Genomic DNA, 13004 nt, shown 5'->3' on the forward strand with positions numbered 1-13004 from the left:
CACCATGGAAGTCTGAATTTTCATATCACTAACACTATGGGGGTTATTTACTAAAACTGGTGCAGTCAGAGTCTGGTGCAGCTGTGCATAATCAGCTTTCAACTTCAGCTTGTTTAATTAAGATTTGGTAATAAAACCTGGAAGCGGATTGGTTCCTATGCAGGGCTGCACCAGATTTTACCCTCTCTAGTTTTAGTAAATAACCCCCTAGGTCCTCAGTTCATGTTCAGCCCTTCAGCTGCACAGTATCCTTGGTTGCTAAGACGCTGTCAGCTGCAAAGCATCCTTGGTTGCTAAGACGCTGTCAGCTGCAAAGCATCCTTGGTTGCTAAGACGCTGTCAGCTGCACAACATCTTTTGTTAATAAGATGCTTTTAGCTGCAAAGCATCCTTGGTTACTAAGATGCTGTCGGCTGCAAAGCATCCTTGGTTGCCAAGACGCTGTCAGCTGCACAGCATCTTTGGTTACCAAGACGCTGTCAGCTGCAAAGCATCTTTTGTTATTAAGACGCTGTCAACTGCAAAGCATCTTTTGTTATTAAGACGCAGTTGGCTGCAAAGCATTCTTGGTTACCAAGACGCTGTCAGCTGCAAAGCATCCTTGGTTGCGAAGATGCTGTCGGCTGCAAAGCATCCTTGGTTGCCAAGACGCTGTCAGCTGCACAGCATCTTTGGTTACTAAGACGCTGTTAGCTGCAAAGTATTCTTGGTTACTAAGATGCTGTCAGGGTGGGATGCTGGCTGACATCATTGACCAAATATTGCAATTTCTGGACAGGGGTAAATGTGCAGATATTGCAGAGAGACGTGGTGCATATTTTATTCTGACATTCTCTTTATTCGAAGAATTCACTTGGGACCTTTTCATCTCTTTTTCTGTCTCTTTAGGAATATATCGCTGACTTATACACTCACTTCCTGGAGATCAGCCTGGAAGCCCACATGTATGCGTCTCAATGGTTTCTAACGTTATTTACTGCCAAATTCCCCCTCTATATGGTCTTCCACATCATTGACCTTCTCCTGTGTGAGGTAGGTACAAACCATCAGCCAATTGTCAGCCTTATGGACAGAATATCCGAATAGTAAACTCATATATGACCCTGTAATAAAATATGTATATTATTATTATTATCATTATATATACTGTATATTATTATTGTGTGTGGTTTATACAGCATCAGCAGTTTGCGCAGCACTTTACAGTATAAAGGAAGAAGTACAATACGAATCAATACAAGAGGGTGAGGAGGGTCCTGCCCCTGAGAGCTAACAATCCAATATAGGGGTCTCCAAACGTTTTAGTTATGTGGGCCACAGTGTATATTTTACAAATATTTGTGGGTCAAAAAAAAACCTGATTTAAAAATCAATGAATAATAAATTAATGAAAACATAATACTTGATAAAGCAAAAAAAAACCACCCCTTACATCAGGGTCCCCGTTACAGCCCCACTTATATCAGAATCCCCATGGGAGTCCCCCTAACATCTGGATCTCCATTGAACCCCCTCCCCCCTTATATCAGGATCCCATCGGAGCTCCTCTTTACATCAGAGCTCCTCTTTACATCAGGGTCCCTATCAGAGCTCCTCTTTACATCAGGATCCCCATTGGACCCCCCCCCCCCTTACATCGGGATCCCATAGGAGCTCCTTTTTTACATCAGGGTCCCCGTCGGAGCTTCTCTTTACATTAGGGTCCCCATTGGAGCTTCTCTATACATCAGGGTCCCTATCAGAGCCTCACTTTACATCAGGGTCCCCATCGGAGCTCCTCTTTACATCAGGGTCCCCATTGGAGCTTCTCTATACATCAGGGTCCCCATCAGAGCCACTCTTTACATCAGGATCCCTATCAGAGCCCCTCTTTACATCAGGGTCCCCATCGGAGCTTCTCTTTACATCAGGGTCCCCATCGGAGCTCCTCTTTACATCAGGGTCCCCATCGGAGCTCCTCTTTACATCAGGGTCCCCATCGGAGCCCCTCTTTACATCAGGGTCCCCATCGAAGCTCCTCTTTACTTCAGGGTCCCCATCGGAGCTCCTCTTTACATCAGGGTCCCCATCGGAGCCCCTCTTTACATCAGGGTCCCCATCGAAGCTCCTCTTTACTTCAGGGTCCCCATCGGAGCTCCTCTTTACATCAGGTTCCCCATCGGAGCCCCTCTTTACATCAGGGTCCACATCGGAGCCCCTCTTTACATCAGGGTCCCCATCGGAGCCCCTCTTTATATCAGGGTCCCCATCGAAGCTTCTCTATACATCAGGGTCCCCATCGAAGCCCCTCTTTATATCAGGGTCCCCATCGAAGCTCCTCTTTATATCAGGGTCCCCATCGGAGCTCCTCTTTACATCAGGGTCCCCATCGGAGCCCCTCTTTACATCAGGGTCCCCATCGGAGCTCCTCTTTACATCAGGGTCCCCATCGGAGCTTCTCTATACATCAGGGTCCCCATCGAAGCCCCTCTTTACATCAGGGTCTCCATCGGAGCTTCTCTATACATCAGGGTCCCCATCGAAGCCCCTCTTTACATCAGGGTCTCCATCGGAGCTTCTCTATACATCAGGGTCCCCATCGGAGCCCCTTTTTACATCAGGGTCCCCACCGGAGCCCCTCTTTACATCAGGGTCCCCATCGGAGCCCCTCTTTATATCAGGGTCCCCATCGGAGCTTCTTTATACATCGGTGTCCCCATCGGAGCCCTTCTTTACATCAGGGTTCCCATCTGAGCCCCTCTTTACATCAGGGTCCCCATCGGAGCTTCTCTATACATCAGGGTCCCCATCGAAGCTCCTCTTTACATCAGGGTCTCCATCGGAGCTTCTCTATACATCAGGGTCCCCATCGAAGCCCCTCTTTACATCAGGGTCTCCATCGGAGCTTCTCTATACATCAGGGTCCCCATCGGAGCCCCTTTTTACATCAGGGTCCCCATCGGAGCCCCTCTTTACATCAGGGTCCCCATCGGAGCCCCTCTTTATATCAGGGTCCCCATCGGAGCTTCTTTATACATCGGTGTCCCCATCGGAGCCCTTCTTTACATCAGGGTTCCCATCTGAGCCCCTCTTTACATCAGGGTCCCCATCGGAGCTTCTCTATACATCGGGGTCCCCATCGGAGCCCTTCTTTATATCAGGGTTCCCATCTGAGCCCCTCTTTACATCAGGGTCCCCATCGGAGCTTCTCTATACATCAGGGTCCCCATCGGAGACCCTCTTTACATCAGGGTCCTTATCGGAGACCCTCTTTACATCAGGGTCCCCATCGGAGACCCTCTTTACATCAGGGTCCCCATCGGAGCCCCTCTTTACATCAGGGTCCCCATCGGAGCCCCTCTTTACATCAGGGTCCCCATCGGAGCCCCTCTTTACATCAGGGTCCCCATCGGAGCCCCTCTTTACATCAGGGTCCCCATCGGAGCTTCTCTATACATCAGGGTCCCCATCGGAGCTTCTCTATACATCAGGGTCCCCATCGGAGCCCCTCTTTACATCAGGGTCCCCATCGGAGCCCCTCTTTACATCAGGGTCCCCATCGGAGCTTCTCTATACATCAGGGTCCCCATCGGAGCTTCTCTATACATCAGGGTCCCCATCGGAGCTTCTCTATACATCAGGGTCCCCATCGGAGCCCCTCTTTACATCAGGGTCCCCATCGGAGCCCCTCTTTACATCAGGGTCCCCATCGGAGCTTCTCTATACATCAGGGTCCCCATCGGAGCTTCTCTATACATCAGGGTCCCCATCGGAGCTTCTCTATACATCAGGGTCCCCATCGGAGCTTCTCTATACATCAGGGTCCCCATCGGAGCTTCTCTATACATCAGGGTCCCCATCGGAGCTTCTCTATACATCAGGGTCCCCATCGGAGCCCCTCTTTACATCAGGGTCCCCATCGGAGCCCCTCTTTACATCAGGGTCCCCATCGGAGCCCCTCTTTACATCAGGGTCCCCATCAGAGCCCCTCTATACATCAGGGTCCCCCATCGAAAGCCGCTCTTTACATCAAGAGCCCCTCATATATCATAGTTGAGTGTGAGAAGTGTAGACCATTGTAGTTAAATCGTCAGTCTCCGCACAGCACCTGCAAGCCAGGTGTGGCCCCTGGGCCGTGGTTTGGAGACCCCGGATCTGATAGGTACTGTGCATTCCTATGATATAAATAGAATGTGATCCGTGTGCAGTTCTACATTCTACACTGCTGCTGCTTCTCACTGGAGCTTCTGGGGGACGTAGTTTTATGTATGACGCCGTCTGCCGGACCCCACAACTCGGGGGAATGAACTGGAAAAGGTGAAGTCAGGTCTGATACAACTCTATAGATAACGTGCTGTCCTGCACTGACCCCTGCTGGTCAAACAAGATACCACCACAACAACTAAAAGAAAATTCAATCTATACATTTTCTGTTCCTGTATTGAACACCACAAGGAAACACGGGATAAGTTCAGTGATATAAAGGTACAAAATCACTGTGCAGTATATTTCATTTAATTAGCCAGTACAGGAAAATATCATTTTCATCATTATTATTTGTTTATTATTAATTTTTTTTTTTTTTACTTTTTTTATAAGGGCTTAAAGGGGTTGTAAGCCTTTGTTTAAAAAAAATGAATAAAAAATAACAAACATGTCATACTTGCCTCCACTGTGCAGTTCACATGAAAAGTGTCACATGAAAAGATAGAAGGAAATATTTACAAAAATGTGACTGATGGGGCGTACCTACTTTTATGAGATACTGTAAATGCATTGAGTTGCTGCCATGTGATTGGTAACACAAATTGCTAATCATCCAATCAAATGAACAGGTGTACCTAATAATGTGGCCAGCGAGTGATATGTATGTGTATATATATATATACACATACACATACATATCACATATTATTAAGGTCCTTATACACACACACGATATATATATATATATATATATATATATATATATATATATATATATATATATATATATATATATATATGAGAGAGAGAGATATATACAAGTTTTACTGTGTATATATATATATACTATTTCGTTGTATTTTTTATATATGTATAATACATTTGTAAATTAGATTTATTTTTGTATGTTATATTTAATTGTTGTTTATCTTGTTTACAGGGAATAAGTGTCATCTTTAATGTCGCCTTGGGCTTGCTAAAAGTAAGTGAACCCTCTCTGCTTTCTTCAGTCCATATAAGACACTCTAATATCTGGTTTACCTCCTAATAACATCTCGGGATGCCAGCTGTGCTGAAACTACCAATCCCATCGTCCCTCTGCCTCTGGGAGCCATGCCTGTGGCTGTCAGTCTTGCAATGCCTCATGGGATTTGTAGTTTCCCCAAAGCTGGAGTACCAGGGTCGCCTACCCCCTGATCTGTCTAATCTAAGGTGGATGGACTTTTTTTTTCTTTCTTGGCTATTATGTTAGATTTTTCTTGTTTCTGAAGACTTGATTATCTTTTGTGCATCTGAAATCCTCTCTGCATTTGGGGTATAATCCTATTTTCTGCCACGATTCTCTTATATTTTAGCAGCTGTTACAGTTTAATGAACTTTTCTGGGTGTAAAATGATTAGTATAGCCGGTAAAAAAAAAATGCAAGCAGAAGGCAAAGGACCAGTCTCCAATATTACAAATGGTCTCTCTGCCGCTGATCTTTTACTGTTCCTGACTTAAGGTTTCTTGTTTTCGTGTGGAGATGGCCAGTTTGGTAGAGGGAAGGGCTTTGCTTCAGAACTGCTAGCAATCTTATGAATGGTGGCTGAATATTTGGGAAGCTGCCAGAGGTGAAGGCAGCATAAATCCACAGAATGAGTAAAGCAGATGCAGGGAGATCCTTGCACTGCAGATCCTCAGGCACGGCTTCCTCTCCAGCAAGGAGAACAGTGATCAGCACAGTAGTGACATCACCAAATCTCCAAAAAATACCAGGTTTAGAAGCAGGGAGATCCTTGCACTGCAGATCCTCAGGTACAGGTTCCTCTCCAGCAAGGAAAACAGTGATCAGCACAGTAGTGACATCATCAAATCTCAAGAGAATACCAGGTTTGGAAGCAGGGAGATCCTTGCACTGCAGATCCTCAGGTACAGCTCCCTTTTCCAGCAAGGAGAACAGTGATCAGCATAGTAGCGACATCACCAAATCTCCAGAGAATACCAGGTTTGGAAGTGTGGATATCCTTGAACTGCAGGTTCTCAGGCACAGCTTCCTCTCCAGAAAGAACAGTGATTGGCACAGTAGTGACATCACCATATCTCTAGAGACTACCAGGTATGGAAGCAGGGAGATCCTTGAACTGCAGGTCCTCAGGTACAGCTTCCTATCCAGCAAGAACAGTGATCAGCACAGTAGTGACATCACCAAATCTCCAAAAACTCTCAGGTTTGGAAGTAGGGAGATCCTTGCACTGCTGTTCCTCAGGTACAGCTTCCTCTCCAGCAAGGAGAACAGTGATCAGCACATTAGTGACATCACCTAATCTTCAGAGACTACCAGGTTTGGAAGCGGGGAGATCCTTGCATTGCAAATCCTCAGGTACTCCAGCAAGGAGAACAGTGATCAGCACATTAGTGACATCACCTAATCTTCAGAGAATACCAGGTTTGGAAGCAGGGAGATCCTTGCACTGCAGATCCTCAGGTACGGCTTCCTCTTTCAGCAAGGAGAACAGTGATCAGCATAGTAGAGACATCACCAAATCTCCAGAGAATACCAGGTTTGGAAGTGTGGATATCCTTGAACTGCAGGTTCTCAGGCACAGCTTCCTCTCCAGACAGAACAGTGATCGGCACAGTAGTGACATCACCATATCTCTAGAGACTACCAGGTTTGGAAGCAGGGAGATCCTTGAACTGCAGGTTCTCAGGCACAGCTTTCTCTCCAGCAAGAACAGTGATCAGCACAGTAGTGACATCACCAAATCTCCAAAAACTATCAGGTTTGGAAGTAGGGAGATCCTTGCACTGCTGTTCCTCAGGTACAGCTTCCTCTCCAGCAAGGAGAACCGTGATCAGCACATTAGTGACACCACCTAATCTTCAGAGACTACCAGGTTTGGAGGAAGGGAGATTCTTGCACTGCAGGTCCTTAGGTACAGCTTCCTCTCCAGCAAGGAGAACAGTGAGCAGCACAGTATTGGCATCACCCAATCTCACACCAAACCTCCTGAGACTAGCAGTCAGAGGCAGCAGTGCCTTAGATCAGGGGTCTCCAATCCAAGGCCCTTTAGTTGTTCAGAACTTATAATCCCCATCATGCCTAGTCATGTCTGTGAATGTCAGAGTTTTACAATGCCTCATGGGACGTGTAGTTCCTCAACAGCTGGAGGGTCATAGTTTGGAGAGAGATCCCTGCCTTGATCTTTCACTGCAGATGTTTAGTTATGAGGCTACCGAACAGGGGTGTCTAGGCACAGCTTTATATAATGAATGAAGTGGAAGTAGGGAGATCCTGGCACTGCAGGTTCTCAGGTATGTCTTCCTCTCCAGAAAAAAAGAACGAAGAGCAGCACCGTATTGGCATCACCAGATCTCACTCCAAGCCTCCTGAGACTTTATCAGTCAGAGGCAGCAGTGCATTAGATGATCCTGCACTGCAGATATTCAGCTATGAGGCTAAAGAACAGGGGTGCCTAGGCACAAATCCATAAAGCAAATGGAGCAGAAGCAGGGAGATTCTTGCACTGGAGGTCCTTGGGTAAAGCTTTCTCTCCAGCAAGGAGAACAGAGAGAGCAGCACAATAGTGGCATCACCAAATCTCATTTCAAACCTCCTGAGGCTAGCAGACAGAGGCAGCAGTGCCTTGGATGATCTTGCACTGCAGATATTCAGCGTTGACCCTAAAGTACAGGGGTGACTAGGCACAGATCCATAAAGTGAATGAAGTGGAAGCAGGGAGGTCCTTGCATTATTAGGTCCTCAGGTACAGCTTCCTCCCCAGCAAGAACAGTGAGCAGCACAATAGTAGGACTTAGCCACCAGTATTACCTGTGGTCCTGTTATTGACCTACAATGCCTTGTTTCTGTGAAGACGACCAATTTGGCACAGGCAGGGCTTTTCTTTCGAGCTGCTGGCAATCTCATGAATGTTGGCAGATTATTCAAGATGCTGCAGGAGAGGTGGAGGAAGCACAGATCTGCAGAAGTAGTAAAATCCTTGCACTGCAGATCCTCAGGTACAGCTTCCTCTCCAGCAAAGAGAACAATGAGTATCACAGTAGTAGGACTGGCCACAAGTATTGCCTGCAACTGATCCCTTTTCTGTTACTGATCTACAATGCCATGGAGGTGGACATCTTGATAGAGGAGCAGAGTTTTGATCCCTCATGTCAGAGCTGCCCACCTTATGACTGGTGGGGTAATGATGAAGAGTTGGAGGAAGCACAGATTCACAAAATGAGCAAGGCAGAAGCAGGGAGATCCTTGCACTGCACATCCTCAGTTACAGCTTCCCCTCCAGCAAGGAGAACATCACAGTGGTAGGACTTAGCCACCTAAGGTCCTGTTACTGATCTACCATGCCTTGTTCTGTAGTGTTTCTATGTGGAGTTGGCCATCTTGGTAGAGGATCAGGGATTGGCTTTTTCATACCATGACTGGTTGTCTGATGACTGGTAGGGTAATGATAAAGCAGGAGAGTTGGAGGAAGCACAGATCTGCAGAAGTAGGAAGATCCTTGCTCTACAGATCCCCAGGTACAGCTTCCTCTCCAGCAAAGAGAACAGTGAGCATCACAGTAGGTGGACTGGCCACAAGTATTGTCTGCAACTGATCCTTTTTCTGTTACTGATCTACAATGCCATGGAGGTGGATATCTTGATAGAGGAGCAGGGTTTTGGTCCCTCATGTCAGAGCTGCCCACCTTATGACTGGTGGGGTAATGATGAAGAGTTGGAGAAAGCACAGATTCACAAAATGAGCAAAGCAGAAGCAGGGAGATCCTTGCACTGCAGATCCTCAGGTACAGCTTCCTCTCCAGCAAGGAGAACAGTGAACATCACAGTAGTAGGACTTAGCCACCAGTATTGCCTGTGGTCCTGTTACTGACCTACAATGCCATGGAGGTGGATATCTTGATAGAGGAGCAGGGTTTTGGTCCCTCGTGTCAGAGCTGCCCACCTTGTGACTGGTGGGGTAATGATGAAGAGTTAGAGAAAGCACAGATTCACAAAATGAGCAAAGCAGAAGCAGGGAGATCCTTGCACTGCACATCCTCAGGTACAGCTTCCCCTCCAGCAAGGAGAACAGGAGAACAGGAAGCAGCACAACAGATTATTTACCAATTCTTAAAAGTTCTGCTAAGCATCGCGCCTGCGGCATGTTTGCAGCACTGTTCCTCTGTATTGTGACAGTTCAGATGGGCAGTAAAACCGCTCCGCTGTCCATTTTTACCACCCCTCTGAGAAAATCCCTCTAGTTGTGTTTTGTGCTGTATTTGTAGAACCTTGTAGATACGTTTCTGCCCCTTTAATGTTTTCCTCTTCATTTATATGGACACTGCTCTGCTATTGTCTCCTCAGACCTCCAAGGAGGACTTGCTGCTCACAGACTTTGAAGGTGCTCTGAAGTTCTTCCGCGTCCAGCTCCCGAAGCGCTATCGTTCCGAAGACAATGCTAAAAGGCTGATGGAGCTGGCCTGCAGCCTGAAGGTACCCGATACGACTGATTTCCCTAATAACTCCTTTTTTTCTGATGATTCATAACGTGATTCATGGATTACCGAACCTGCTTGCGACCGAACGTCCAGACTGCGGGGCGTTTGCTACTGTAGCGTGCGATTATTTGTGCTGCCAGCTGAGCTCCCGGCTCGAATCTCCAGTCACCTGTGTATATGAATGCACATCCACGGCGCATGGTTAATGTAATCTGTGCAATGGCGGCGTGCCTGCTCATTGTACCCTCCGCGTCTGCTGATCGCAACAATGCCCACGGGAGCTTGGAGGAAATTTTTCAAGCTCTACTGGCTGCATAAATGTAAGAAGCTTGGATGTCGCATCGCAGCAGGGGAAAAAAAAACGCCACCTGTGATCTGTAACAATGGAAAACTTTTCTGTTTCAAGTTCATAGTTTCTTAACCACTTCAGCCCTCCGGGCCACTTTTTGCGATTCGGCACTGCGTCGCTTTAACTGACAATTGCGCGGTCATGCGACGTGGCTCCCAAACATTGACGTCCTTTTTTCCCACAAATAGAGCTTTCTTTTGGTGGTATTTGATCACCGCTGCGTTTTGAATTTTTTGCGCTATAAACAAAAATAGAGCGACAATTTTGAAAAAAAAATTCAACATTTTTTACCATTTTCTATAATAAATATCCCCCAAAAATATATAAGAAAAAAAAATTTTTTTTCCTCAGTTTAGGCCGATACGTATTCTTCTACGTATTTTTGGTAAAAAAAAAATCGCAATAAGCGTTTATTGATCAGTTTGCGCAAAAGTTATAGGCCCCGGATTCTTAAAGCACTTACGCCGACGTATCTTTATATACGCTGCGTAAGTGCACTGGTGCGTCGTCGTATCTCCTCGCCTGATTCCTAAAGCTAGATACGCCTGAATTGTGGCTTCATCCGACCGACGTAAGTTTCCTACGCCGTCGGAGCCTGGGCGCATATTTTACGCTGACCGCAAGGGGCGCTTCCATTGATTCACGCGTCGAATATGCAAATGACCGAGATACGCCGATTCACGAACGTACTTGCGCCCGTCGCTGTAATCTACGCCGTTTACGTAAGGCGTACGTCCAGCGTAAAGTTATTCCACATAGAACAGGGGTAAGTCATGTTGGGGTATGGACGACGGAACAGCCGTCGTATTTTACGTCGTTTACGTAAGTCGTACGTGAATGGGGCTGGGCGTAGGTTACGTTCGCGTCGTAGGCACTGAGCCGTCGTATCTTATGGAGTATATGCGACGTGATTGTGAGCATGCGCGGTTCGTTCGGCCCTTCATTTGCATGGGGTCACGCTTCATTTTAATAGATCACGCCCACTTCCTTCCTATTTTAAGTTAGGCGGGCTTACGCCGGCCAATTTACGTTACGCCGGCGCAACAAAGGGAGCAAGTACTTTATGAATACTGTTTTTGCCTCTCTATGTTACATCGGCGTAGCGCATATGAGATGCGCTACGCCACTCTAAAGATGCGCCGATCTACGTGAATCTAGCCCATAGCGTCTACAAAATAGGGGATAGTTTTATGGCATTTTTATTAATATTTTTATTTTTTACTAGTAATGGCGGCGATCAGCGATTTTTTTTTCTTTTTTTTTTATCGTGACCGCGACATTATATCGGACACATTTTTGGGACAATTGTCATTTTTACAGCGATCAGTGCTATAAAAATGCATTGATTACTGTGTAAATGACACTGGCAAGGAAGGGGTTAACCACTAGGGGGCGCTGAAGGGGTTAAGTGTGCCCTAGGGAGTGATTCTAACTGTAGGGGGGGATGGGCTATGTGTGACACGTCACGGATCACAGCTTCCAATTACAGGGATCTGTGATCGGTGTCCTGTCACTAGGAAGACTGGGGAAATGCTTGTTTACATCAGCATTTCCCCCTTCTTCCTCACCGTGACACGAGTATGCCTGCGGAAATCGAGTCCACGGGGGCCGCGGTCGGAGTCACGGAGCTTGCGCGGTGTCCACAATGCCGCTTCTTAAAGGGGGGCGTATATATATGTCCTTGTGCCTGCCCGTGCCATTCTGCCGCCGTATATCTGCGTGCAGCGGTCGGCATGTGGTTAAACTGGAGGTATACATAGAAAAAGAAGGGTTTTATGGGATTTTTAAGGTGCAGGATAAATTGAAATGGTATCAACTATAATGTATAAGAATTTTTTTTATTTCAAAGAACAAAATTAAAAAATTGTTAAAACATAACAATTGGCGAGTACAGTTCCGCAAGATTTCATGGGAACCGCAATAATACCAACATGTTTCTCCCATATATCGGGCTTCCTCGGGGGGGTGCTGTCCAATTAACCACTTAAGACCCGGACCTTTAGGCAGCTAAAGGACCTGGGCAGTTTTTTGCGATTCGGCACGGCGTCGCTTTAACAGACAATTGCGCGGTCGTGCGACGTGGCTCCCAAACAAAATTGACGTCCTTTTTTTTTTCCCACAAATAGAGCTTTCTTTTGGTGGTATTTGATCACCTCTGCGGTTTTTATTTTTTGCGCTATAAACAAAAATAGAGCGACAATTTTTGAAAAAAAAATCTATATTTTTTACTTCTATAATAAATATCCCCCAAAAATATATAAAAAAACTATTTTTTTCCTCAGTTTAGGGCGATACGCATTCTTCTACCTATTTTTGGTAAAAAAAAATCGCAATAAGCGTTTATCGATTGGTTTGCGCAAAATGTATAACGTTTACAAAATAGGGGATAGTTTTATTGCATTTTTATTAATTATTTTTTTTACTACTAATGGCGGCGATCATCGATTTTTTTCGTGACTGCGACATTATGGCGGACACTTCGGACAATTTTGACACATTTTTGGGACCATTGTCATTTTCACAGCAAAAAATGCATTAAAAATGCACTGATTACTGTGAAAATGACAATTGCAGTTTTTGGAGTTAACCACTAGGGGGCGCTGAAGGGGTTATGTGTGACCTCATTTGTGTTTCTAACTGTAGGGGGGTGTGGCTGTAGGTGTGACGTCATCGATTGTGTCCCCCTTTAAAAGGGATCACACGATCAATGACGGTGCCACAGTGAAGAACGGGGAAGGTGTGTTTACACACAGCTCTCCCCGTTCTTCAGCTCCGGGGACCGATCGCGGGACTCATGGGGCGATCGGGTCCCGCGGTCACGGAGCTTCAGACCGAGTCGCGGGCGCGCGCCCGCGACCCCCGCGGCTGGGCTTAAAGAGTCACGTACATGTACGTGGATGTGCCCAGCCGTGCCATTCTGCCGACGTATAATGGCGTGAAGGGGTCCTTAAGTTATTTGGACAGCATCCCCTGAGGAAGCCAGATATATGGGC

The 13004-nt window shown here is 46.5% G+C and overlaps 1 protein-coding gene across 2 annotated transcripts in view; it reads left to right on the plus strand.

Annotated features, from left to right (window-relative positions):
- The window catches only part of RABGAP1 (RAB GTPase activating protein 1), a 197081-nt gene that overhangs the window by 140328 nt on the left and 43749 nt on the right, over positions 1-13004 (plus strand). For both annotated transcript variants that reach the window (XM_040322729.1, XM_040322730.1), the window contains exons 17-19: positions 889-1032; positions 5126-5167; positions 9529-9657. In XM_040322729.1, the coding sequence (XP_040178663.1) occupies positions 889-1032; positions 5126-5167; positions 9529-9657 (315 nt within the window). The remainder of the gene's footprint in view (positions 1-888; positions 1033-5125; positions 5168-9528; positions 9658-13004) is intronic.

The sequence above is a fragment of the Rana temporaria genome, chromosome 9 (genome assembly GCF_905171775.1).
Source record: "Rana temporaria chromosome 9, aRanTem1.1, whole genome shotgun sequence".
In the NCBI taxonomy this organism is placed as follows: Eukaryota; Metazoa; Chordata; class Amphibia; order Anura; family Ranidae; genus Rana; species Rana temporaria.